This window comes from Stegodyphus dumicola, chromosome 1 (assembly GCF_044657685.1).
Source record: "Stegodyphus dumicola isolate Sdum_Otavi_A_Nest chromosome 1, ASM4465768v1".
NCBI lineage: Eukaryota > Metazoa > Arthropoda > Arachnida > Araneae > Eresidae > Stegodyphus > Stegodyphus dumicola.
Genome location: NC_140768.1, coordinates 71,008,555 through 71,033,702, shown reverse-complemented (window position 1 = coordinate 71,033,702; position 25,148 = coordinate 71,008,555). Strand labels below are relative to the sequence as shown.

General features: G+C 31.8%; 1 protein-coding gene across 1 annotated transcript in view; it reads right to left on the bottom strand.

The window, feature by feature from the left end:
• LOC118182922 (frequenin-2-like) overlaps nucleotides 1–23,573 on the bottom strand; it is a 534,041-nt gene extending 510,468 nt beyond the window's left edge. The window contains exon 1 of the mRNA XM_035352310.2: nucleotides 23,437–23,573. Coding sequence (XP_035208201.1) covers nucleotides 23,437–23,500 — 64 coding nt within the window. The 5' untranslated portion in view covers nucleotides 23,501–23,573. The remainder of the gene's footprint in view (nucleotides 1–23,436) is intronic.
• Between the last annotated feature and the right edge of the window lie 1,575 nt (nucleotides 23,574–25,148).

Genomic DNA, 25,148 nt, shown 5'->3' with positions numbered 1-25,148 from the left:
AATAATTTTTAATCAAATGCAGCAAAAAATGCATATAATTTAATAGACCGTACAAGGAAGTCATGTGGTGTCTACATCAGATTTTTTATTTTTCTGCAGTTGTTAGGAAATAGGAACCTTACATGATGATTTTGATCCAATTTAATTAACTATGTTTTAGTTTTGATAATGTTTCGATTTATTTACTATTTATTATCTAGCAACAGATTATTATCCAGATTCTAGGCATTATAGATGAGAAATTAATTTTGTGAAAATAGAGTAGTCTGTTCTCGAGAACCACATTTTGCCTTTTTCTTTAAAAAGCAAGCTTTAGAAAATTCTGTATCCTGTGCTGTATGAACACCAAACTGAACTCCTAATTAGAGAATAAGAAACTAAAGAAAAAGTAAATAAACAATTCTCGTTTTTAGTAAAAAAAAATTTTTTTTTTCAATGTCAAATAAAATTTCTATAACAGTTTTCTTTGTAGTCCTTTATTAAAACGATAGTGTTGTCATAAAGCACGTAACGCCTATCAAATTTATATGAGTAACTGTAGGTAAATGACTCATGCTCATGCTCTCTTATAAAAATACGGAAACGTCCACGAAACCTTGCCTCTTGAGATCCAAACTTGGATGAAATTAGAAATCTTCATTGGTTTCGCTCATTGACTGAAGAGACAAATTCAAGAACAGCTAAATATTAACTGTTCAAAGATAATGAACAAACATTAATTAATTCTGGAGAATTGCCCTAATTAGGAAGACTATGTCATTGTTTTGTCTTTCCGGAGAAAATAGCAAAACTATGCATTCCATTCTACCAAAGTCACTTATTGTAAAAAGAATTATAATATCCGGCAATCATTCCTTTTCCGTACCGATAGACATTCTAACTAGATGTCATAAAAGCTTATCCTACTTTACCGAAATAAAAACATTTAATCACCGAATGATTTTATATATATAATTTTTATACTATTCTAACAAATGTATTCATATATAAATATCAAAACTCGATAACACGTTCAGTGTATTTGAAATTATACAAAATACAAACTTACTTAAAAGGACGTTTTATACAAGAACTCTGCATTTACGGTTTCCTCAAAATGCATAGAAGTTTTTATATAATTTATGGCTCATTATGGCTAATGTTATATTTTAAACTTCAATGCTTCCCTTTGTACAATACATTTATTACGGAATGAATGTAATACAAGGGTATTCTGAGAGATTTAAGAATAAGTTATGATATAAGTTACCTGTAAAAAATATTTAATTAGATTTTTAATAAAAGCAAAATCTCTAAAAACTGCAAATTTTTAATTCACAAACTTAGAAACAAGGATTGAATTTATTTCATTTAACTTCCATTTATATTTTAAACCAAAATATTCTACGTTAATAGTATTCTATTTTTTAATTTTATTTCTTATGTGATTAGAATAACGCATTAATAACTGTGCCTTAATTAACAACGGATATTTTAGAAATAAGGCTGATTAATTACGTTTATCAAAATATCTCTCTTTCAAACGTCAACGAGAATATCATTCTGTGTGAGTCTTTACTTAAATTAATTCTTCCTTTTGTTAATCTTCTCATTAATTCTGCATTCAGCAAGCATTATTAAACTTTTATTGGAATATTACAATTCTAATTTGCGTTTGTGATATAACGGTATTTCATTACAAATCTCTTAATTGCCTTTATTTAGATATTTCATTAAATAATACGTTCAATAAGCATTTCTGATCATTTTTTCACTCAAGAAATGCGTTAGTCTTTCTTTCAGGCTATATAAATTTTGCTTATATATTCAGCAAAGGCTATTTCCCTGCTAATTTGTGAAATGTTCTACTCTAAATTACAATTTATTTTATTATGTTATATTCGTAATATTAGTTTGAAAAAGATAACTGGTTAAATTTATTTAAAATTTATAGCGGTTAATGTCAAACTGAATTTTATTCTAGAAAAAATGTTAAAAATTTAATCAGCAAAACTTAACACATTTATCATTGTATTGGCTATGTCGAAAGAGATCAGTTTCACAAAAATAAAGAAATCCTGTTTCCGAGGCTACATATTCACATTTTTATGATAAATTAAGATAAACAATTTTTCATTTCCTTTATTTTTGTATTGCAAAAAAACCTTCAAGTACGTGACAAAACGTAAAAATGAACATTCCAGTAAGCATAATATTTTTTCAAATTATATCTTTAAAGACTTTCATTCCTTAAAGACTTTTTTATCATTTCTATCACTCTCTGAATATTCAAAAAAGTAATAAAGAACTAAAACACTACCACTGCTTTGTTTTACTCCAAAGTACTCGGGTCCTTATATTTTAGAACTTAAAAAGTATTTTATTTCGAAGCTTTCAGTATATACGTTTAAGTTAATCAAAAGGGGTTGAAAGGTTAAGAAAATTGTAGCAACTTCATTCCACTCTGCTGAAAAACAAACTGATTGTGATTTTTTACAGCAGAAGAAATTCTTGACACAGCAAAGAGATTTAAAATTTCATGAGAAATACCGCAAAAGGTAGAAACTTTTACGTTCATAAATTCTTCAAACTCAAAACATAAAGTCACGTGAAGGCATTCATACTTTCATTTTGTTCATGGTTCATATTCAAAAATTCTTAAAAACTGCAAACCGAATGCAACTTCTTTTTTATTTCAATTTATCTAATTATCTTAGGACATTTTCAACACATCTGGTCTAAATAAAATAAGGTTTAATTTTTACATCCATTTCTTAAAGCACAAATATTAGATAAATATATATTAATGTATATGTAAACATAATGTGAATTTATATGGTAATAATAAGGAATCCCATGGAATACTCCAACTCGAATTTTTTTACGCAGTAGAATTCGTGTTCTGTTAAGTACATAAAATAGGAATTTACATGACAGTACTCGAAAATCACTTGAATCACTCCTATGGCTTTGTAAAACTGATGTGCACTACTATTATTATACGCACAAAACGTGTAACTTATTTTCTGTTTCCCATAGTGGCTTACTAAGCTAAACTTCACAAAGACGCAAGGGAAAATACTTCAGAATTGAATTTTGTACTTTTGCTACTTTATGCAATTTTAACAACTATTACGTCTTTGTGTTCTCTCGGAGAAATTTTATACACCATCATAATAAAATATTTTTTAACTTTTATCTTTAGTATTCTACAGAAGTAAAAAAATAATCCCCCGAAACTTATAATACTCTAAATATTAAATTTCTTTCTTACTCGTCTAACGAATATTATAGCACTGAACGCAATTATTAAAGTCTTCGCAATTAAATAATCAAGAGATAACTATTAAATTGATTTGAATTAAAGAAGAAATTTCAGCTTTGGTTTTTATTCTTCCTGTTAGCTAGTTTTCCACTATCTTTGCTCTAATTACTACTGCTTGAGTATATATATATATATATACATTTTGCATAAAAGTGTTAATTAGATTCTTATCACACATGCTACTGAAAACCTACGTCGACGATTTCGATGAATTTGTGAACACAATTTTAACTTTGTCAGATCATGAAATAGAGTATAAGACATGCATATCGTTCTTGGTATATCGTCCGTGGATTTCACATCTGAAAACAAATCGCAATTGTAAAGCAGTTGCAATTTTTGTCGTTATCAACAAAACCTCAAATCACATGCAGCAGTACTATTAATTCGCAAAGCAAATTAGATGGGGGTTTTCTCGCAACAGTTTTTGACGTCTCTTTTCTTTGCTTTTCTATCGCAAAAATTAATTTATGCCAATCTATAGTAAGTTTTCTCTTTTAAAATTCTTTTTTAATTATTCTAGACTAAATATGGGGAGAGGGTTCTTATAAAGCTTTTATAAGGTATTTTCTCCCTCCTCTCCGTATGCTACATGATGTAACTGAAAGCATGCTCGATGCACATTCGGAATTTCCGAAGTTCGAATCCTGGCAAAGGCATTGCGGATTTCTTCGATTTCCTAGCATGGAAAAAAATTCTAAACAACACTATAAATGGCGCCCGAACTGAAAAGATTTTGGAAGGTAGACCGTCACCACCAGAATTAGGCGGTTGGTCCCCTTAATCTCCAGTCGCCCTTTAAAAGAGGGAGCATATAATGTATTTTCTCTCTCTTTTTCGCATGCCTTCGTAGTGTAATGGAAAGCCCGCTCGACGCGTATTCTGGCAGTCAGGAGTTAGAATCCAGGTGAGAACACTGCACATTTTTAACCTTCTTGCATTGAAATAACCTAATGATTCTATGCATTAACTTACCGTGCGTAATTAATTAGATGTTTAAAAGATTAGATGCTGAAGAACGTCAGTGATGCCTTTTAATTATAATCCAAGTATGAACTCAAATATTTGAGCAACTCCATTCTCTTTCAATAAGATCAGCAGTTATATCTACAACAAATTCGAAATCAACGATTTGCATAGCGAGTATCAAGCTTTCATAATTGAAAAAAGTCTCTTAGTTTCCGAGTTTGAGTACACGAAGCCAGAAACTTATAGCCTACATTAGTGTCATCCATTTTATATAACAATCGCGTATCGATCTAAGATGTATTATTCCCTTTTTTATATCACTATGTCAAATAGAATAGAATAGAATAAGCAAAGCAAAAACTATTCATTTAAAGTTTTGAATCTAAGATGTGTTTTGAAATTATGTCTTGAACACATCAGACAGATATTCTGTTTTAAGACACAAATCGTTATTTATATCTTAGTTTTATTTTTTGCATTTATTTTTAACTCAACAATATCATATTAAATCAAAATGTTTCCATCTATAATTTTAATCAAAATTTCCTAAAGTTACTTTAGTGAAATGAAAGAGAATCTCATCAACAATTGCATAAATCCCAAGAAATGAAGAATTTTTAAAAAAGCTTCAGTAGTTAAATCCTATTTTTTCAATAGAAATAAAGCCCATGAGAATAAAAATTCTATTATTCAACGCCTTTATTTAAAATAGAGTTCCATTAATTTAAAATATTTTTTCGTAGCTAGAATTCAACTCTCTTTAATACTTTTTCCTTTTTTTCTCTACATCAATGTTTCATTCACATCTTCGTTCAGGAAGAAGTATTTAATGATTTCCCATTAAATGAGAATAATAAAACTCTTTTCTGTCCCCCATCATTTGCTGAAATTCAATAACTAGTATTCATATCCTCCAGGAAAATGATAAAAATTTAAGGAATCCAAGAATGTCTCTACAGACAGTGTTAAGATGTAGTGAAATTTAAGGGGTTTCCTTATCCTAAGAAAAATTACTTTTGGCAGCTTTGATGATTCCTGAAGACATATTGTGCTAAAGTACCCTATTCCAGTAGATTTCAAAATATAAATTCTTTTAGCTATAAAAATGTTTATTTATGTTTCTTACCTTTCTTGCATAGATATTAAGTATGTGCCTATCAGTATTAAGTATTCATAACACGCATATATGGAAGTAATTGGAAATCGCTAAGAAAATCCCACCTCATCTTTTAAAGGATTACTTCATATTTGAATCCACAGAAATCAGAAATATAATTTTTCAGTAGTTTTTTTCTTGTTTATTCTGCCTGGTCTTATATTATATGCTTTCCAAATTACGTACTCTTTAAATATCGCAAGTGGCATACTTACGTATGCTTTCTGCTTAAGAGTACGCAACTGTTTAGAAGTCTAAAGGAATTTGCATACACATTACAATCGATTCCATTTATCCAATCATAACAAGACTAACCTTTTCCCTTAAATAAAAAACTGTCTCAACTATCGGAAGCTTGACTTTTAATTGTTAAACAACACATATACCTAACATATATTTTACAAAGATACAATTCATTTATTCAAAGAAATTATAGAACGAAGAAAAACAAAATGTATATTTAGTATTAAAATGTTTTCCTTCTTTTACATATTTCCTGTTCTTTAAAAGTAATGTTTAAACCTCTTTGAGAAATGTACTTGAACTAAATAAAGTTTTCCATTATTATGTAGTTAGTGAATAAATATGATAATAATTTATCTTACAAAATTAATATGCAAAATTAGCAAACAACATCCATTAAACTATTCAATTCTTGGGGAGTTTGAAAATTAGTATAGCGTAATAGTTCCCAGTATACAACTCAGCAGATTAAAAATAACGTCACTATACTTGTCAAATAAAAAGCCTAAATGTTTTGTGAAAATAAACAAGTAAAGACTAATCTGTTGCTGGAAATTTCTCTAGAGCTACAATTTAAAATAAAATGATTTTAAGTTCTTATTTACATTCTTGTTAGAAGAAACCGTAAATACACTTATGCACTCATCTTCAAAGTTTAAATGATACTATTCATGTTCAGTCATTCCTTATATCTATCTAGCTGATATGCAAAGCAATCTGAGAGGGACAAAATTAAAATACTTTCTGTCTACAAATACATGTTTTCATGTTGTAGTAAGCTAAGGATAATGAAGTAATATCCGCAACAAGATTCTGAGATATAAATGTGGCGAATTCTTGTTAAAATAAGTCAAGAAACAAAAAATAGTATTTGTGACACATTTTCATGAGATAAGAAGATAAAAAATTAATTATTAACTTTTACAAGAAAACATTTTGCCTGAGTTTGCAAGTAATGAGGTAAAATTCATTAATAAATTTTAGAGAAAAATAACTTTACCTGAGTCGGAAATTTTGGCATCGAATGTATTGCCATTTGCATAAAACCTTATTACAATATTCTTTTCAATATTTTTTAATTTTCATTTTTTTCAATGAACAGGTTTCAGCTGAAGGAAGAAGCAATGTTCTAGGGTTTTAGATGATCAAAATCTCCTATTCAGTGTCGCTAGAGTTTTAACATTGTTAATTCTGGCTATCTTTTTAACAGCACTAGAATTAATAAATATGAGGTATAGACATATAGAAAAGTGACTTTGATAGTAAGAAGTATGCTCATTAAGAATGTATCAGTGTTATAAATCTGGGAAAAGATTTTTAAAAATATTGTAAACTATTTAAGATTATTCTGCTCTTATTAAACTCTTGTAATTGCTTTCTGTTACAAGATATCATTATTCTGAATGTTAGATGCCTTTTAATAAAGTTAGCAAAGAACAATGAATTTTTTATTTTGCTAATATTTCATTATTTTTCATATATTTTTTTAAATTTTCCTAATCGAAATCTTTCAATTAAAAAAGAATTATATAAATCAGCCAGTCAGCACAAAGCTGATATTTTCACGTGAGTTAGTTTTTCACATTGGGAAATGTAAGCATACTAATAATTTTTCTTGCTATCTTTACTCAAGCAAATTTGAAATGAATAAATTCAATTTATTTCCACTCCTAGCTTGAGATAATAAGTTTTCTGTTTTTCAGAGACTTTCAGCTTCCAACAGCCATCCATGATTGATCAGTGCAGTGGATTCGAAGCTCTTAGAAATACCACATAGAAGAATGGTTCGACCCTTTTCAGGAGGGAGAAAAGACATAAAGAAGCATTAAGGAAATGGCAATATAAACTTGGAATTGTAAACAAGGCAGAAGCTACAAACTCAATTTTCATCCTTTCTGTAGCTCGCTCTAAGATTGCCTTGTAGGCTTTTACGTAAGGAAATTCTTGAATCCCATTACTAGAGTAAGGTAGTAAAAAAGGCCTAAAAGTGCTCAACAAGAATACATATAGAACTCAGTCATGATCAAGTAGTAAGTAGTTGTATTATTATACAGTTAACAAGCATGTCTGTAAGCAAAACATAAGCAGTCTGCAATATGCAGAAGCCATCGCCAAAGCGTGAATCTATTTACACGAACCAGGTAACAATCTACTACAGTAGTGGCCTAGGCAAAACAAGACGTGGGTCAGAATGTCTGAGGGATTCAAATGTCATACCAGAAGTGGGTTGCCACAGAATCTTAAATATTAAGACTTAGGATAGGGAAAAAAACTAAAGTAAGTAAAGTATGGACAATGCTTGAAGGACATTGCTGAAGAAATTTCACCAGTCTCTCATATATGAAAATGCTTTCTTTCTTGCTATCTTTACTCAAGCAAATTTTCAAAGCGTAAATTCAGTTTATTCGCATTCGTAGCGCTAGATAATCAAGTTTTTTTTTTTTTTTTAGACTTGCAAAAATCAATGACAACATACGTACTCAGCTGCATCCAATTGTAAACACCTCATTTGCTACCAAGCAACACAATTACTGCATTCACTTATTTCATTATACTAATTAAATGCATGTGATTATGCTTTATTTTCATCAGATGTCAAGAGTAACCAGTGCTGTAGCATGTTCTAATGCTCAGTCTTCGGAAAAGAACCCAAAATGGAGAGGAAAATCTCAGATGCTTTTCATTTATAAAATAGTCAGGATAGGAAAAATGTTGCATTGATATAGGAAGTAACTCAAACGGTAAAACAGATAAACAAATCATTTGAATGCTTTCTCTGCTATTGATAAAAATATTGAAAATGCCATACAAATATGCAAAGTTATATGCTAAAGTGAATTAAGATTTCTACGTTGCATTTTGAAACTTTCTCCCTGCTTTAAAATAAGAAAATTGGCGAAAATTTAAAAGAAACAACGTTTTAGGATCTACATTCATATAAAAATTCATATAGGCAATCCGAAAAGGCTGGAACATATTTGAAGATATGTATAACATAGTAGAGCAAAATCAGAGACATGTAATAAAATATTACGAAAATCTCAGTTAAGATAAAATATTACATAATTATTACCTAATTACTGTAATAACAATTACGTCTAAATATTATGCAATATGTTTAAATCAAAAAAGATACGTAACTACATCAATTACTAAGAAACGCGTTATCAAAGCGAACAGAAACAGAAAATTTGTTACGCGAGTTTTCAAAGAAGAGAATGATGAAGAAAGGATGTATCGAATTATCACTCGATAAGACAGAACTCAGCTTTGGGCATTTATAATGTTCAACACGGAGTGATAGTTACGTTGAAAGAGATGTCATGTCCTAAAGATATCGAGAAACTCTGAAGTTAAAGGAGTCTATAGCTGTATTAATGAAAAGAAAAGAGAATACAGGTTCTGTTCTGAAAGTAGTAGGACTGAACATTTTTTTAAAAATTGTATTCACAATTTTGACACATCCAATTAATAGTTTTCAAACTATGCCTCTTCTGCATCAACACAGTGTTTGCAGTGACTCTGTCAATCACTGAAGGCTTCCTGGAACGCAGAAACTGGAATGTTCTTCAGCTTCCTCGTTATGGCCTCTTGAATGGCCTGGACCGAGCCGTGGTGTCATCCCTTCACTACCCTTTCAGTCGGGAGAAGAGGAAGACGTCTGACGGAGCGATATTTGGCTGTAAGGTGACTGGAAAAGCTGTGTAATGCCAGGTTTGATTGGGAAGACCATAACAGTAAAGTTGGTATGGCATGGCGCATTGTCGCGATGGAGCATCCATGACCCAGTGATTACTGGACGGACGCGAGTGACTCGTTTCCTGAGTCTTTCAAGCAAAGGTACAGCTCAGATGTCACTCCTTCAGACTTCTTCCTCTTCCCCTAACTGAAATGGCTCTTTCAAGAGGCCGTAACGAGGGAGATGAAGAGCAGTTTCTGCGTCCAGATAACCTTCAGTGATTGGCAGGATCGCTGGAAACGCTATGTTGATCAGAAAAGGTATATTTTGAAAACTATTAAGTCTATGTGTAAAAATTGTGAATATTGTTTTTATTGTTCAGTCCTACTACTTTCATAACAGATCCTGTAATTAAGTCATCTCTAAAGCTTTTGTTTGTTACAACGCTAAGATTTGTATTACTCCGCTTAAAATTTTCCTTCTGAAAGCAACTTTAAAATTTTAAGCTATTAATTCTTTTCTTACAATAATCACAACCATATGTCCATTTTAGAATAACCTATATAAATGTTACTATCATATGTTTGTCGTATATTATGCTGCGTCCTATTGACTGCCGCTAAGGACCTCATGAATAAACGGGCCAGAGAAAGAAGAGGTCTTGAATCCTTATTAGGGCTCTAATCAATAAGAGTTTTTCCAGAATGCTCTGATAGTGCCATTCTCCTCTTCAGTTTAGTGAAATTGACAGTAGAAACCTGCGAGAAGTGCTGAGTCAATTCAGAGTTAGACTAGTTTATTTATGGACTAAAGTGCTATTACTCTGTTACCTTTAATGATATTAGCCTTCGTTCTGTGAAAAAGTTTTTAATTCATGATGATCGTTCCTGATGATCGTAACAGAACACAGAGAAATTTAACATTTTGTAGCTATTTTTGCTGTTATTTTTCATATATAAAAGCTATTATTGCTCAACCTTGTAATCTTCAGATCTTCTTTTCCATCTGGGCTCATTTTCAAAGAGTTACAGAAGATACGCAGGTAATAAAAGGCAAGATTTAAAGATGTATAAGCAATTTAATATAATTGATTATGAAATATAACTGCTTTTAAAAGTAAATAATTGTTGACATATTTTTTTAAACGAACTTCACGCTTTTTCGAGTAAAGCATCAGCAGATTTTATTGCATCTGTGAAAGAATATAAGCTCATAAAAATTATTATTCTTAATAACTTCCTCTTTCCTTTCCTTTCCTAATCATTCTGGCAAAATGCAGCATATTAATTTCTCTCTTTGCTAAGAGAACTTTTTATTTTTCTAATCCTAGCCCTAGGTAGAAAAAGATGTACAACACCATATGAGGATAGAAAATTAAAAGAGTGTGCTTAAGTGATAGAAGAAAATAATCTGGGAGAATATAAGAAGAAATATCGCTATTAATTGTGGAATAGAAGAAAGGCCTGTTTTACACAGATTTCAGGAATTTGGTCTAAACACTAAAACTTCACGCACCCAATAAAAAGTCATTTTTATCTCTCAAACAAAGAATAAACAGGTTACACTGAATTACATCCCACAGTACCTGAACAGCAGAACAACGAAATAGCGGTATTTAGAGAGACGAGACTAAATTTTCGATGTTTGATAGCAATGTCATGAAGTGCACAAAGAGGAGAATGAGAGATTGCCATCCTGTTTACATTACACTTGTTGTAAAACAAGTAATTAGCATTCTCTATGGGGTTAGAGGATATCAAAAGGTTGGTCAGAATTTGTGTGACTAATATATTTGGGATACATTGTCAAAAAATGCATAAATGAATTGAGAAAGCTCAAGTCTTCCGCAACTGATCTTTTCCAAGATATGAAGCATAACTGCTGCTCTACACAAAAGTTGATATTTTGCTGCTGAATGGACTGGGAATATCACAGACCTTAGTCCGACTGAAATTCTACAAAGCCTACTAAAGGAACTTGTCAGGCAGAAAACAGCTAGCAATTAACAGAACAGGTATTCGATATTGATTCCGCAGAACTAAAAACCCCACGAAAAAACGTTGCAAAACTGTAATTAACTCTAATTATTACCCAAATAATTATTCTTTCACATTCATTTACCACTGACATGGTAAAAATTTACATAGTCATTTTGCGTTCTGCCTTTCAATTTTCTTTTTCACATCTGATATTTTCATAAAAACTAATCTATAAATATAATTGCATTACATTATTGATACATTATCTACATGCAATACAATATCTCAGCACATTATCCTATATTCCCAATTATATATACTTTTATTACACTTGTATCACTCTCATAATTATCGTTGCTCCAAACATGAGGTGTTTTATATCAAGAAACCTCAAAATGCGTTTTTTCAAAGAGTTTCCACAAGCTTTGACCACAATTCTAATTTTTTACTACTAATCTATTTTTAGCATCATTAGATGTTTTTCGGAGCAGTAAACACAACAAAGCAGCAGTGCCTTCGCGAGCTTTCAAACTTTGGACCTCCCGATGCTAGTCGGACGTGCTTCCAATAACATCACGAAGACAGGCGGAAAATTTATCACACTCTCTTCCGCTCAAAAGGAAGGCTGGAGAGATGATAATGCATTGGCCGTATTCAGATGATGATGGATCACTACATTTTCATTCAGGCACCACTTGTACAGCTTTCCATGTTTTTAGAATTTTTTGGAACAGGAAACATGAGAAATTAGCTAGGCCTTCCTTGGAATACGCACCGACTTCCCGATAGCTAGGCATGCTTTCAACTACACCTCGATGATACTCCGATAGGAAGGTTAAAAATTCCTTACATACTGAAGCTGACATCTTAGATGATTAGATCGTGTAATTTCTTTACGATTAATGAGGCGTTTTCCTCCTCTACTTAATTTTTACTTATAGCAGTTTTTCGGATTGATGAGCTTAATTGATAACACACTGTCATTATTTTCTATTTTAGCAGTGCCTGCACATTTTTTCGTTAATATAATGCAACTTTTAGTGCTTGAATTATTTTTCTTCTGATAACACTGTAGAGACATTAGAATTTTTTGGAAGCATGAAAGATGAAAACTGAGCAACGCCTTCTTCGGGAATCTACCCACGGACCTTTGGAATACCCACCCAGCGTGCTGATCACTACACTACGAAGGCGGGAGAAAATACTCCCGCTTTTCCTCACTTTACCTTAAATGCTCCCCCCCTTTTAAATGTCGATTGGGGATTAGGGGACCCAATCGCCAAATCCTGGTGATGGAGAATCGTCATCCATGATCTCTTTTAGTTCGGGCGCCACTGTAGAAACATTAGGTATTTTTGGAAAGCAGGAGAAATGAAAAATGAGAAACGCCTTCGCCGGTAATCGAACCACGGACCTCTGGAATACATGCCCAGGGTGTTGACCACTACACTGCGAAGGATTGCTTAAGAAGGTGAGAAAAATACTTTATAGTACTACTATTATTGGTTTTGCAAAAATTCCCTTTTTGAAGACTCTAATAGTGAATTCTCCCTAAGACAATTAAATCGTTCCATAGATTTTCGTCTCCTGTGAAGGTTGTTGTTTAAAATAAATAATATTCAGCACAGAATTTTGAAACTGACTCAGAAGTAGGAGTCTGTTTAAGAAAAAAAATCATTCTCAGAAAGTGGCAGTCATAAGATATTTTAATGCATTTAGGTAAAAAATAATTGCCCCCTATTATATAATATATGCTTGAGATTATTATCATTTACCTAAATGTTTCTGTAATCCGTGAACTTCTATAGTCATTCGAATACCAGATTAAAGGTGCTCATATAGTTGACCAATGCAGAAGTATATTGAATAAAACAGAGTATTTCTCTTCTAATGTTACTATATAAATTACTTCATTTTTATTGAGCGTTGATATAGTCAGATTCTTTCTGATTAAATTTTAAATTAAAAAGTAAATCTCCAAGAACTAATTTATCAAAGAGTATATCGAGTCAATCCATAGAAAATCTAAGCAAAAAGAAAATCAAGCAAGATTGGCTTTATCATAAGTAGAAGCAATATAATTCAACATAGTAATTTTTTAGCAAAACAAATATTCATCAGAATAATTAAGATAAATCAAGGTTATATTACAGAATAGTAACATTTCTTAAGGCACCAATTATTTCATTCCTATTTAATTTTTTCCAACAATGAATTTCTGTGTGTAAGAATATTACATTTTTGTAGCATAAAATATTATTTTAATATGCCAAGAATATCCTCACGCACAGAAGTACTAATAAAAATGAAATTACCTATTATAAAAATAGCATCTGTAAACAACAGCATTAGAAGAATTAACAGTACTGATTAATTGGATTTCAGTAGAGATCACAGTAAAGGCAGAGAACATATTAAGGAAAAAAACTCCAGCAAATATTTTGGATTAGAATTGTCATATAGCCGTAAAGTTACCTAAAATACCGTTAGAAAATCATATCACGAAAATTAAAAACGTCCGGAGGAACAAACTCAGGAAAAACTGCAAATCAAGATTAAAATATTGTTTTTTTTTTTAAATATAACTCTCAAAATTGCAAGTAATGTCTGCGTTTTGTCTTATGTTACGTACTGTGGTTTTAATTACGTCTATTAATGCGTTTTTTTTTAAAATCTTATCACATGAGCATGACTTTATTATTATTCAGATAATTAGCATATTTTAAACATGATTTTGAGGTTCATATGAATATTTATTACTTTTTATTTTCATACTTTTAGTTGTCGTTAACTTTGTAAAGTTCCCTCAGTTTCTAGATTATTGTTTTCTACATTTACTTATGAAGTTAAAGAATTTTTTATCATTGCAAAATTACACTACTGGGTTATTTTTATTACATGACTTTAAATTTGGATACAGATAGTAAAATTTAAAAATGATGAATGAACCTGCTAAAGCACTAAATTATATAAAATAAGTACAATTTTATAAATAAATAAATTAATATATAAATAAATATTTTATATATTGTTACGGATTTGGTATTTAAATAGCTAATGTTAGTTGAATTGTAAATCAAATGTTTTTATTTCCCGCGCAGTGCAGCGCGTGACGAATATTAAAAGAAAGCTAAGCCGGAAAATTGAAAATACAAAAGCGCGTGCATGTAACATTTAATAAATATCTCTTTTTGATTTCGAGAAAGTACTAGAAAATTCTCGCGTGCGATTTTAAAATCTTATAAAAGGAGGAAAACCTCTCAGTTCGTGGTAGTTACATAGTTTTTTGCTGTTTAGAAAACTGCTCATGTTGACTAATCTCAGCTAATCGAATTCGCGGATTAGCTTTCTCTAGCTGCTTTGAATTAAGTTCTTAAAGACGTTTGAGTAGTTGGAAGATAACTACTGTGAGATATTGTAAAACTGAAAGAATATCTGAGGGAATTAAAGCATTTTTTGTGATAATAATAAATTTTTGTTCATTTTTTATCGGACTTGTGCATTTATTTCGTAACGAACCCGTACGCACGCAACAACCGAAGAAACTCTTTCTTCAATTTGATCTTTTACGGAAGAAACTTTTTCTTCAATTTGTCTAACTTTATTTTCAACTGTGTCAATGTTGCCTTCCATAGCTTCAAATTTATTTTCTATTATGCAGGTAATTTCTCTTTTCATCTCTTCTTGACTTGTTTCAATCTTTTGTTGTCCTGCTTCAATCTTTTCATGACTAGATTTCATCTCCTTTTTAACGGATTTAATCTCTTCTTTAACGGAGTCTTTAATTTCTTCTTTAAAAGGTATTTGGCCAGCTTCCATCTTTCCTTAGAACGCAGAAAAAGCACTGATGAGCTGCCTCAATTGTTCTTCCATCGCTCTTGTTATTGGCATTTAAATCCCACTTCTGACACCAAACATTGTTGCGTGCGTACGGGTTCGTTACGAAATGAATGCACAAGTCCGATAAAAAATGAACAAAAATTTATTATTATCACAACAAAATGCTTAAATTCCCTCAGATATTCTTTCAGTTTTACAATATCTCACAGTAGTTATCTTCTAACTACTCAAACGTTGAAAAGAACTTAATTCAAAACAGCTAGAGAAAGCTAATCCGCGAATTCGCTACAGTCAACAAGAGCAGTTTTCTAAACAACAACAAACTAAGCAACTACTACGAACTGAGAGGTTTTCCTCCTATTATAAGATTTTAAAATCGCGCGCGAGAATTTTCTAGTACTTTCTAGAAATCAAAAAGAGATATTTATTAAATTTTACATGCACGCGCTCTTGTATTTTCAATTTTCCGGCTTAACTTTCTTTTAATATTCGTCACGCGATGCACTGCGCGGGAAATAAAACCATTTATTTTTCAATTCAACTAACATAAGCTATTTAAATACCAAATCCGTAACAATATTTTATGAAATACATAAAATAAATATCATATAAAATAAATTTTATAACTTTTATATAAAATAAATTATAAAATTAATGTTATTTATTTTATAAATTATATAAAATAAATAATATAAATATATTTCATAATATTTTAAAACAAATTTAAATAAATACTGACTCAAAATGTTTAATGCTGCAAAAGGATGGGCGGAATTATATAAATTATAAAATTATAAACAATATAAGTAAGTGCATTTCAATCTGAAATGTAGTTTAGGAGAAATACTTTGAAGGTGATTTTATTGAGCAGTTTTGCTTATAATACAGATTGACTTTAAAAAGAAATTTATTAGTAAGCTTAAAAAACAATTTCTCTCTTTCACAGCTATAAGGTATCTCTACCGCTTTCCTAGCGTTCCTTTGTGGTGTAGTGTGCTACACGCTAGGCCGGTATTCCAGAAGTCCGTGGTTCGATTCCCGGCGAAGGCGTTTGCTAATTTTTCCTCTCTCTTGCTTCCAAAATATCTAATGTCTCTACAGTGGCGCCTGAACTAAAAGGGTTGTGGATGATGACTCTCCACACCCAGGATTTGGCGATTGGGTCCCCTAAATACCCCAGTCGCCCTTTAAAAAAGGGGTAGTTTATAAGATATCACTCCCGCTTTCCTAGCGTGCCTCCGTAGTGTAGTGGTTCTGCACGCTGGGCCGGTATTCCAGAGGTCCGTGGTTCGATTCCCGACGAAGGCGGTTTCATTTCCTGCTTCAAAACATGTACGTAATGTCTCTATACAGCTATAAGAAATAATTTTCCGATACTTACTTTAAATGTATGAATTCTAAATAAAGATTTTAAACTTTGTGAAATTTTTAAACGGTAGTGAAAATCGCAACATGGTAAACATTTTTACACATTATGCTTGTAAAACGGAATGCTAAGTGAACAAAGTATTAAAAGTTTATCATACACAAGAAAATATCCTATAAACCTCAATTATTGCTATAACTGTCTTGTAAATTTTAACTATATGTATATCAATGCTGTAATTTATATTGAAAAATTTGCAATTTCTAAATCAGCAAAATTAATTAATTACCTTTTAAGGGAATATTCGTAATGAAAATAACTATTCGCATTAAAAATATTTCTTTCGACTGAAAGTTTGTATTCTTATCAAATAATTATTTCTATTGTGCGCAGTATGAATACAACCAGTTGTAAGACCTCTTTTTCTCAGATAAATAATATTTATTTGCCCTTCCTTCTTTGTAAAATTAACTTAAAAGAAAATTAAAAGCCTTAATTTTTTTTAGAATTTTTTTGGCATCACAAAAGGATTTAATAATAAAAATATACATTCCCATTAAAATTATCTCTCTTACGTGTAAAAAGCATCTCTCTTACATATAAAAACTATATCATTATTTCACCCATGCATGAAAAATAAATTCAAAATTTGGAAACTGTTTTCCCTCAAGCATAAAATTTTCTATTTTTTTTTCCTACATACGTTCTGGTTAGAACGTGATCTAAAATGTCACAGCAAATGTATTATGCTAAATTTATGCAGCAGTCGTAAATTTGCTGCTGATGGAATTATAATTTGACACATTACAGTGTATTATGACTGTACCGGATATATTTTTGAATTCTTCATTAGATTTTGTAGCCATTTTTTCGAATACATGAATATTAGTTTCCTGAAAATAGCAATTCTAACTTACTTGCAACGTTATATAACTTTCCGAACGTTCCTAGTTATTTAAACTAACAAGCTGCTTTATGATTTTGGTAAACTGGAAAAATAATGGCAATAAAAAAGGTACTAGCAATAGAAGGTAAATTTTTGTTTAAACATTTCTTCCTTATGGGGAAAATTTGATACGTAAAATTAAGAAATAATAGAAAAAAATCAGTAGTTAATAAGCACATATTAATTAAAGCCTTTTAAGAAGAAGACGTACATAGTTTTAAGAATTTTAATCGCATTTACATTACATCACAGAAGTATAAACTCCTCACATAATGCAAAACACCTTCAGATGTATAAGTTCGTATACCAAGAACTAAATATAAAAAAACTGCTAATTACAATATTTTCATAATTTATAATATAATTTGCTTTTCGCTGCCCTGTTAGCATGATAGAGAAGCCAGTTTCTAAAGCCTTTGGTCTGTTTTCGAATCCCATAAACAGATAATAATTTTGTAAATGCATATGTTCTTAGAGACATCTGAGCACTTAAATTATCATCGAGATGTCCTGTTGTCTTTTAAATTCATATCAAGAATATGCTGGTAGGAGAGAAACGTGTAAGAAACCCTTGGATTCGTCGTTCGGTGGATTCTCCTTCAAAATTGGACAAATGTAAAGCAAAAATTTTCTGTCACTTGTGAGGTAATAAAGACGCTCACTACTTGTTAGTCTTGATGAATTTTATAAGCTTGATTATGACATCCTGTTAACTTAGGAGGATATAACAACATCCTTTTCAGCAATTTGATGATCATGCAAGTAATGGTAACTTATGCAATTAATCAGTAATTTCAGATCTTTGATGGATTATGCATTCCACTTAATACGACTTCAATTTTTCACCTCATAAAACAGAATTATAAAATTAATGTTCTATTACGCATCAACATAGACATCTTCTATTAGAATAAATATCCCATGTTACATAAGAATTTTCTTCTTATAACTTGGTCAAAAGTGAATTGTCAAGCAGGTGGCTGCTCTAAACAGGGAAGGAAATAATTTACTACTTTATATAATAGACCATATAATAGATTTACAATGAGCATACTACAAACTGAATATTACGTATATTCGCTCGAATTACATTATTATTCGTTTGAATATAACATGAAGATTTTTCTAAAATTGTCCTTTTAAAAACATATTCTTCCAACACACATACCGTAATTCTTTTTTCTAAATATGTTGAGAAAATATGACACATATTCCTTAATTCTGTGTTTCTCGGCTCCTGGGCCATAATGCATTAATGTGTCATAAATGCGGGAGCATATTATGAAGTTCTGTCAGTCGTATTGAAATAGTAGTGAGGCTTAACATATTATACAATTCGAAGGAGTAAACCTTTGATTTCCAATGCGCATTTCATGTGGTTCAGAATTTGTCTATAAAAAAAATCTCACTGCATAATTTCCATAGAACAATAAAGTTTTTTATGATTTCAAAATGTTCTAAATTGTCAAGGTCCGCAGTGATATTTAGTTTATTAAGAAAGAATAAGCAACAAACGCTAAAAAATGGCACGAATATGAAAAGGGAATTAAACAATCAATGTAGTATATATGAGGTAGAGGTTTCATCACCGAATGCAAATAGGCAACCAAAATTGGCATAAAATGAAAGCCCGTAGTCACACTACAACGCTTTAAAAAGGGGCGTACCGGACCTGCGCGTCAGTTCGTAAGCAGCGTTAGTTCCGCATAAACCGAGATAACCGAATCGGAAAGCAGCAGACACCACTTTCACAAGGAAATACGCTGGAGGGCTGTCGGAATATTGTATGCTGGTGTAAGACAATCCGCAGATGCGAAAGAGATAAATGTCTACCGTAATGCCATCAACAGGCCGGGGAATCGTTACCAAAGAGATCAAAACTCTGTAGAAGACGTGTGTCTGTACGATACCACAAGAGATAGCTTCCTGTTGCTACGTGCAAGACGCCGTAGATCATTAAAATCACAACAGCTAGTGTCGCAGGTTTCTGCTGCTGCAAGACGGCCCATATCCCACAACATTGTCGTGTCGACTGCATGAAGATGGACTGTACGCCCGACAACCTATGATATGCGATAGAAACATTCCTTTGTTTCTATCGCATATCAGAGCGCGGCTGAAGTGCGCCAGTGAACATCGCAGTTGGACACTGGAGCGGGCCAAGTACTCTTTACGGATGAGTCTCGATTTAACATCTATAATGATTCCCGAAAGGTAATGATATTGCAGAGCCAGAGACGTGCTCGGAGCCAAACAAAATCGAAAAGACCGTTTCAGAGGAGGAGGCTTACTTGTATAAGCTGAGATTGTAACGAACGGCCGTATCAACCTCTGCGTCATTCTTGGTGACTCCGTTACAGCCGTCCGATGCTGCAACGAAACTGTACACCCTCCTGTGTGTCGTTTTATCGTTGCAATGGCTACTGAGGCGATACTAATGGACTATAACGTCCTCCCGCATAGAGCTAGAGTGATGCGAAGTTATCTGGATAGTGAAACCATTCCACATCTGCAATGGCCTATTAAATCATTATAAAGCATGTGTGGGACATGTTGGGACAACGGATAGCGGGTCGCAGTGTGCCGCTAGGCACCCTTCGTGACCTTCAACATGCCTTACTACAGGAATGGGCGCTACTGCCATAACAAACGATCACTATTGCCAGCTGCCTTCCCGTTTTCAAACATACATTTCAGCTAGCGGACACCATACTCGTAATTAGCGTGATGTTTCCATTGCACATTCTTTTCACCCCTTTCGCAATGTGATGGCCGTAATAAGTGTGTTTTGCGTATGTTTACTTCATTGTTTGCTGTGTAGTCTAGTATTGTTACACTAACCTGTTGATAACTTTCAAGCACATCCATTAAATAGTTTTTGTTTTATTCCGTGTTTTACCTTTCTTGCTTATTTTTTTAGTAAAATTGTAATTCCAGATGCAATAATATTGATTAATTAGTTTCCTTCTTCCATTTCAGAAAAATCGAGCAACTGAAAACCAGTCTATTCAAATTCAAAAGCAATGCTTGAAAAAGTTAACATTAAAACTGCTGCACAAACTTTAGTTATATAGTACAGGTAGTCATAGGTCGACGCTCATTTGGGTGACAATAGTTAGCTGCTGGTATAAATTGGTAGCTTTTTAGAGGCCAAGATTTTCGTACGGTACAGCTTAAGATATCCTCACAAGTGAAAACTAAGTAAAGGCCCATTTTGCTGTTAATTGTAAGCATTTTTCTTTTGTAGTGGGCCTAAATCATCCTGTTCGCCTAGGATGCCGAAAGTTTTGAACCAGACCTGATAATGATCATTCGTTATATCTACCATTCCACTGCAATAGCCGATATAACATACCCACGGATGATAAGAGTGTATTTAATATATTTTCGCTATAGTTCCCGTTTTTTATAACCTTTTTATCTATAGCCTGCTATTTTTTCCCTTGCAGATTATTCTAAAACGCATTTTCTGCAGTGAAATAAAAAGAAGAATGTGGGAGGATGCAACTTGCATATTTATGACGCAAATTGCTCCTGTTAAATATGGCCAAAAGGAGAATAAAACAACTGTTAAAACAGAAGCACAACGCGGAAACTTTAAAGTGGCCAAAAACAGCAATTATGGTGTCAGGCAAATTGAAAAATCTTATTTTCTCAGATGATACTTATAACATCCTAAACATAATGGTGGTAATAACTGATTTTAGAAGTGATGTATTCCGGAAACCTGAGGGATATTACCGCACGGAAGAACAGGTTAGAGTGTGCCGATATAAGTATGTGTTGGCAAATCTTACCCTGCCATAACATCATCGCATATATTGCACGATTACCTTGATTGATGCTTTTTCAGCTTTAATTCTGTTTCGGCCGAGTGAAGGATCTTTCAGTAAGATACTGAAACTAGCAAAACTGTAGATACAAAGAGACGAAATTGATATCCTGAATTTCCATCGATAAGCCTAAATTTTAATGATACTGAAAATGTCAATATAACATATTTGCAAAACCTATTTGTACTAATAGACATGTTCTTTCCTAAAGAAACTACAATTAGCGATTTTTATAATTGCTGGGATGAAAAAGGCATCAAATACATCCAAAAAATTTTTAAATAGCAAAATAAGCAGTATTTGCTCCTTATATTGAATACGCAAAATTAAGCATTAAATTAGAAAATATGATACTGTATGCATAATTATCTGCGTTTGTTTATATCATTTTTATACATATAATCGCACTGAAAATGTTATATATTTATTTTTATAATTTTACCAGATATCAACCTAATTATTCATATTGAAGAACATTAGATTTAATACCTGAAATGAAATCCCAAAAACTATTTATTTGTGCACCGTGGCATGCTAAAAAAGACGAATGCAGTATATTTTCAGATTGTATTAATAATTACCTTGTAAATCATGTATAAATTTCAAAAGCGGTGTTCAGAACGTGTTATATGAGCGCAGATATTCACTTCAAAGATCATGGTAGAATATTCAAGTTATTATTGTATGAAGTGTAATCAGGATAGCACCTAATACGTACTCCAAATCGAAGCTAATGGTACACAATGGATGCACATTAAGCGCAGTTGGCTGTATGGGAAACCTCCCAGGTCAATTTCCCCAGGTAGATACGAATATTGATAATATTCGTTCAGAACCAAACTGATCAGAATATACTCCAAATTATTCTCTTCGAATTTACATAATAGAAATTTAATTATACAGTATATAAATATCCTTGTCATGTTGTAGTCATTCATCAGGAGATGGAGTTGTTTCATCTTTTGAACAATTCTAAAGGTAGAAATATTCCGATAATGATATTTATACCTTAATAAAGCGTTATTAGTTACTTATCCTGTTGCTCGTGAGATGGGTATGATTTTCAAAAATTAATTATTCGGAAGAAAATATCATGTTGGCTGCTGCACACATTTTAAGAAAGCTTAATTTTTTAGTTATTTACGTGAAAATATTTGTAGCCAGTTCGTAATATTAGCTTAGATAATGTATTTTATTGAAAGATAGTATAATACTACTATATAAACGTCAATCATTTGTTTAAATATTTTTTCAATTCATTTATTTCTGTTACGGTCTATATGCAGTAATCTTAACTACTATGTATGCATCGAAGAAACTTCATTTAAATCAGTTGACTTGAATAATAAAAGGATCTTGTATGATGAAAAATGGAGGGAAACCTACATACACAAAAGTATTCTAATGACACTTAATACGAAAATAATAAATACGTTGAAGAATGTTTTAACGCTATAAATATAATCAAACTAATTAAAATTAAATAATATGAAAGTAAATTAAAATATGCAGAAATAATATTCTCTTAACTTGCTAAACTTATAAACATGTTATAAAGCATTTTCACCAATGATTTATTTTTTGAAACATGAAACATAATATGAGTTAATATTATATATAATTGAAGAGAGCTCAATAAAAGCTACTAATGCTCCAATTTAAAGAATTACGAATTTTTCTCAATACTGCGACAAGTTTCAGTTCAAATGCTAACTAAACTAATAATCAGTAAACTGCATACCATACCATGGGGCATTCACTAAACTGTGGCAACATAAAAAACTTTTACAGAAGCGTGTGTTCATTTTATTGTGTCTTATATTCAATAACTTTTATTATGATTTGTAGCCTTTTTTCTAGTCAACTATCACCTCTTATTTATCTCTAAATGATATGCATGGAATTTGCAATGAGTAATCCGTTGATATTTCTTTTGCATCCATTGGTTATTCTCACCGGCTCATTATTTCCACGCACGATTTTGCGTCAGAGCAGTACTCACTCCAAACATCGTAACGTTGACAAAGGCAACCCCAGCCCCGTCTGGAACACCCGCAAAAGAAATGCAAGAGGAAAAAGGGATTAGGAGATTAAATAAAAAAACACTCATAAAGTACTCACAGTAGGTTTCCTTGGCGAGTTTCGCAACCACTTCTCCTTTCAGCTTACTGTTGCCTTTGCCCATGTTTGTGAACAAGCACCACAAGTAATCGGCGATCGCCTGCCAAGATTTACATTCCTCTGCCTCTCGCTGCAGCGCTCAACTCTGCCTGCTCTCCAGCGACATCTGCCGGGTCTCCCCCATGACGAGGGGGGAATCAATAAATATGGGGAAAGTAGTTTTCGGTTTGGAAGAATAGCGGTTTGTCTGCTCTCTCTTCACCTGTCGTAATATCAGTTTGAGCAGACAGTGAGACAGCTAATTACTCAAAAGTTTTCGCCACTAAATTAAATCCATAGATTAATCCATAAAAGCGGAAGAATATATCTAATTATCAAGCTCATATAAAAGAAGGTTAGAATTTACAAATGTTATCTCCCTGTTAATACTTGAAATATTAAAGCAACATCAGTGCATGAAGTAGATTCTGCAAGGGACTTGTACTTAGGTCACACTTGTATTCTACTTGTAGTTCGCATAAAGCACTTACAGTTAAAGTACTTTCTGCAATCATTTTCTTAACTTTGAACTGTTTAAATAGTGCTCAGATTATTAAAATTGCAAGTTCAATAAATTTTTAATGTAATTTGCAGTTAGTAAATTAAACATCACATTGACTAAAATAAGATGATTTGTCTTCCATTAAAGTACCTTTTGAAAAACCGTATATGCCCTGCATATGATTTCAAAATGAAATTAAAGTATTAAAATAATTTATTATTTTAATACTTTAATTTCATTTTCATTCTATTTTAAAAGAAATATCTTCGTTTAGTTTTACATTGGTATATAGCACTTAATACGAATTATCTTCAGTAAATCAAGCTTAGACTTAAATCAGTTTTCTGTAAGCAAACTTTTCTCTTATTAAAAACCGCAGAATATTCCGGCCATACATATTTAAATAAATACAACTAAGGATAAGATTGTTTAAAATATAAATTTTGAATTTTACGAAATACGAATATTATGATCTTCAGTCAAATGTATAAAATCATTTTGGAAAAATAAACATTCTTTACTTAAATCCCAATATTTTTAAGAGTTGTTGTTGTGACTTATCTCACTTGTCTGATAGTAGTATCAGAAAAAGATCGCGAATTTTATCGTGACTAGGAGCGCAGGATTATGTCTGTCGTTAGCATAAGCCTTTGGCACACGGAGAATACCTATGATACATACCCAACGGTCTACCCTCGGCAGTCACCCATACCGACCAATGTGCCAGAGTTAGTACTGATAAAAAATATCCCGTATTACTAGCCTTTTTCTTTACTGATAAGACTCTAACTGCAGCTTTTCTGCTTTTTAGACTGTGGAGAGTAAACAGCTGAAGTGAAACTAGAGGAACAATACCAGAATTAAAATAAACACACCTTCATCCGGTAACGTATATTGTCTAAATTATCAAAGCTTCAGTTAGTTTCCTGTTTAATAAATCCCTTATTGTTCTGTCTACATATATTTTCAAAACAGCTAGAACTTCGAAAGAGCACGGCCTTTTCCTTTTAGTTTCTAATTTTAACACTTGTTAATTCAATGCTAATATTTTTAAAGCTTATTTTCGCTCCTTTTACTTACTTATAGAATACTTTATTGCAGAGTTTAATAATTTGCGTATTATTTCTAACGTCAAAATTGAAATCCTAAATGACAACATGTAAACTCTGGG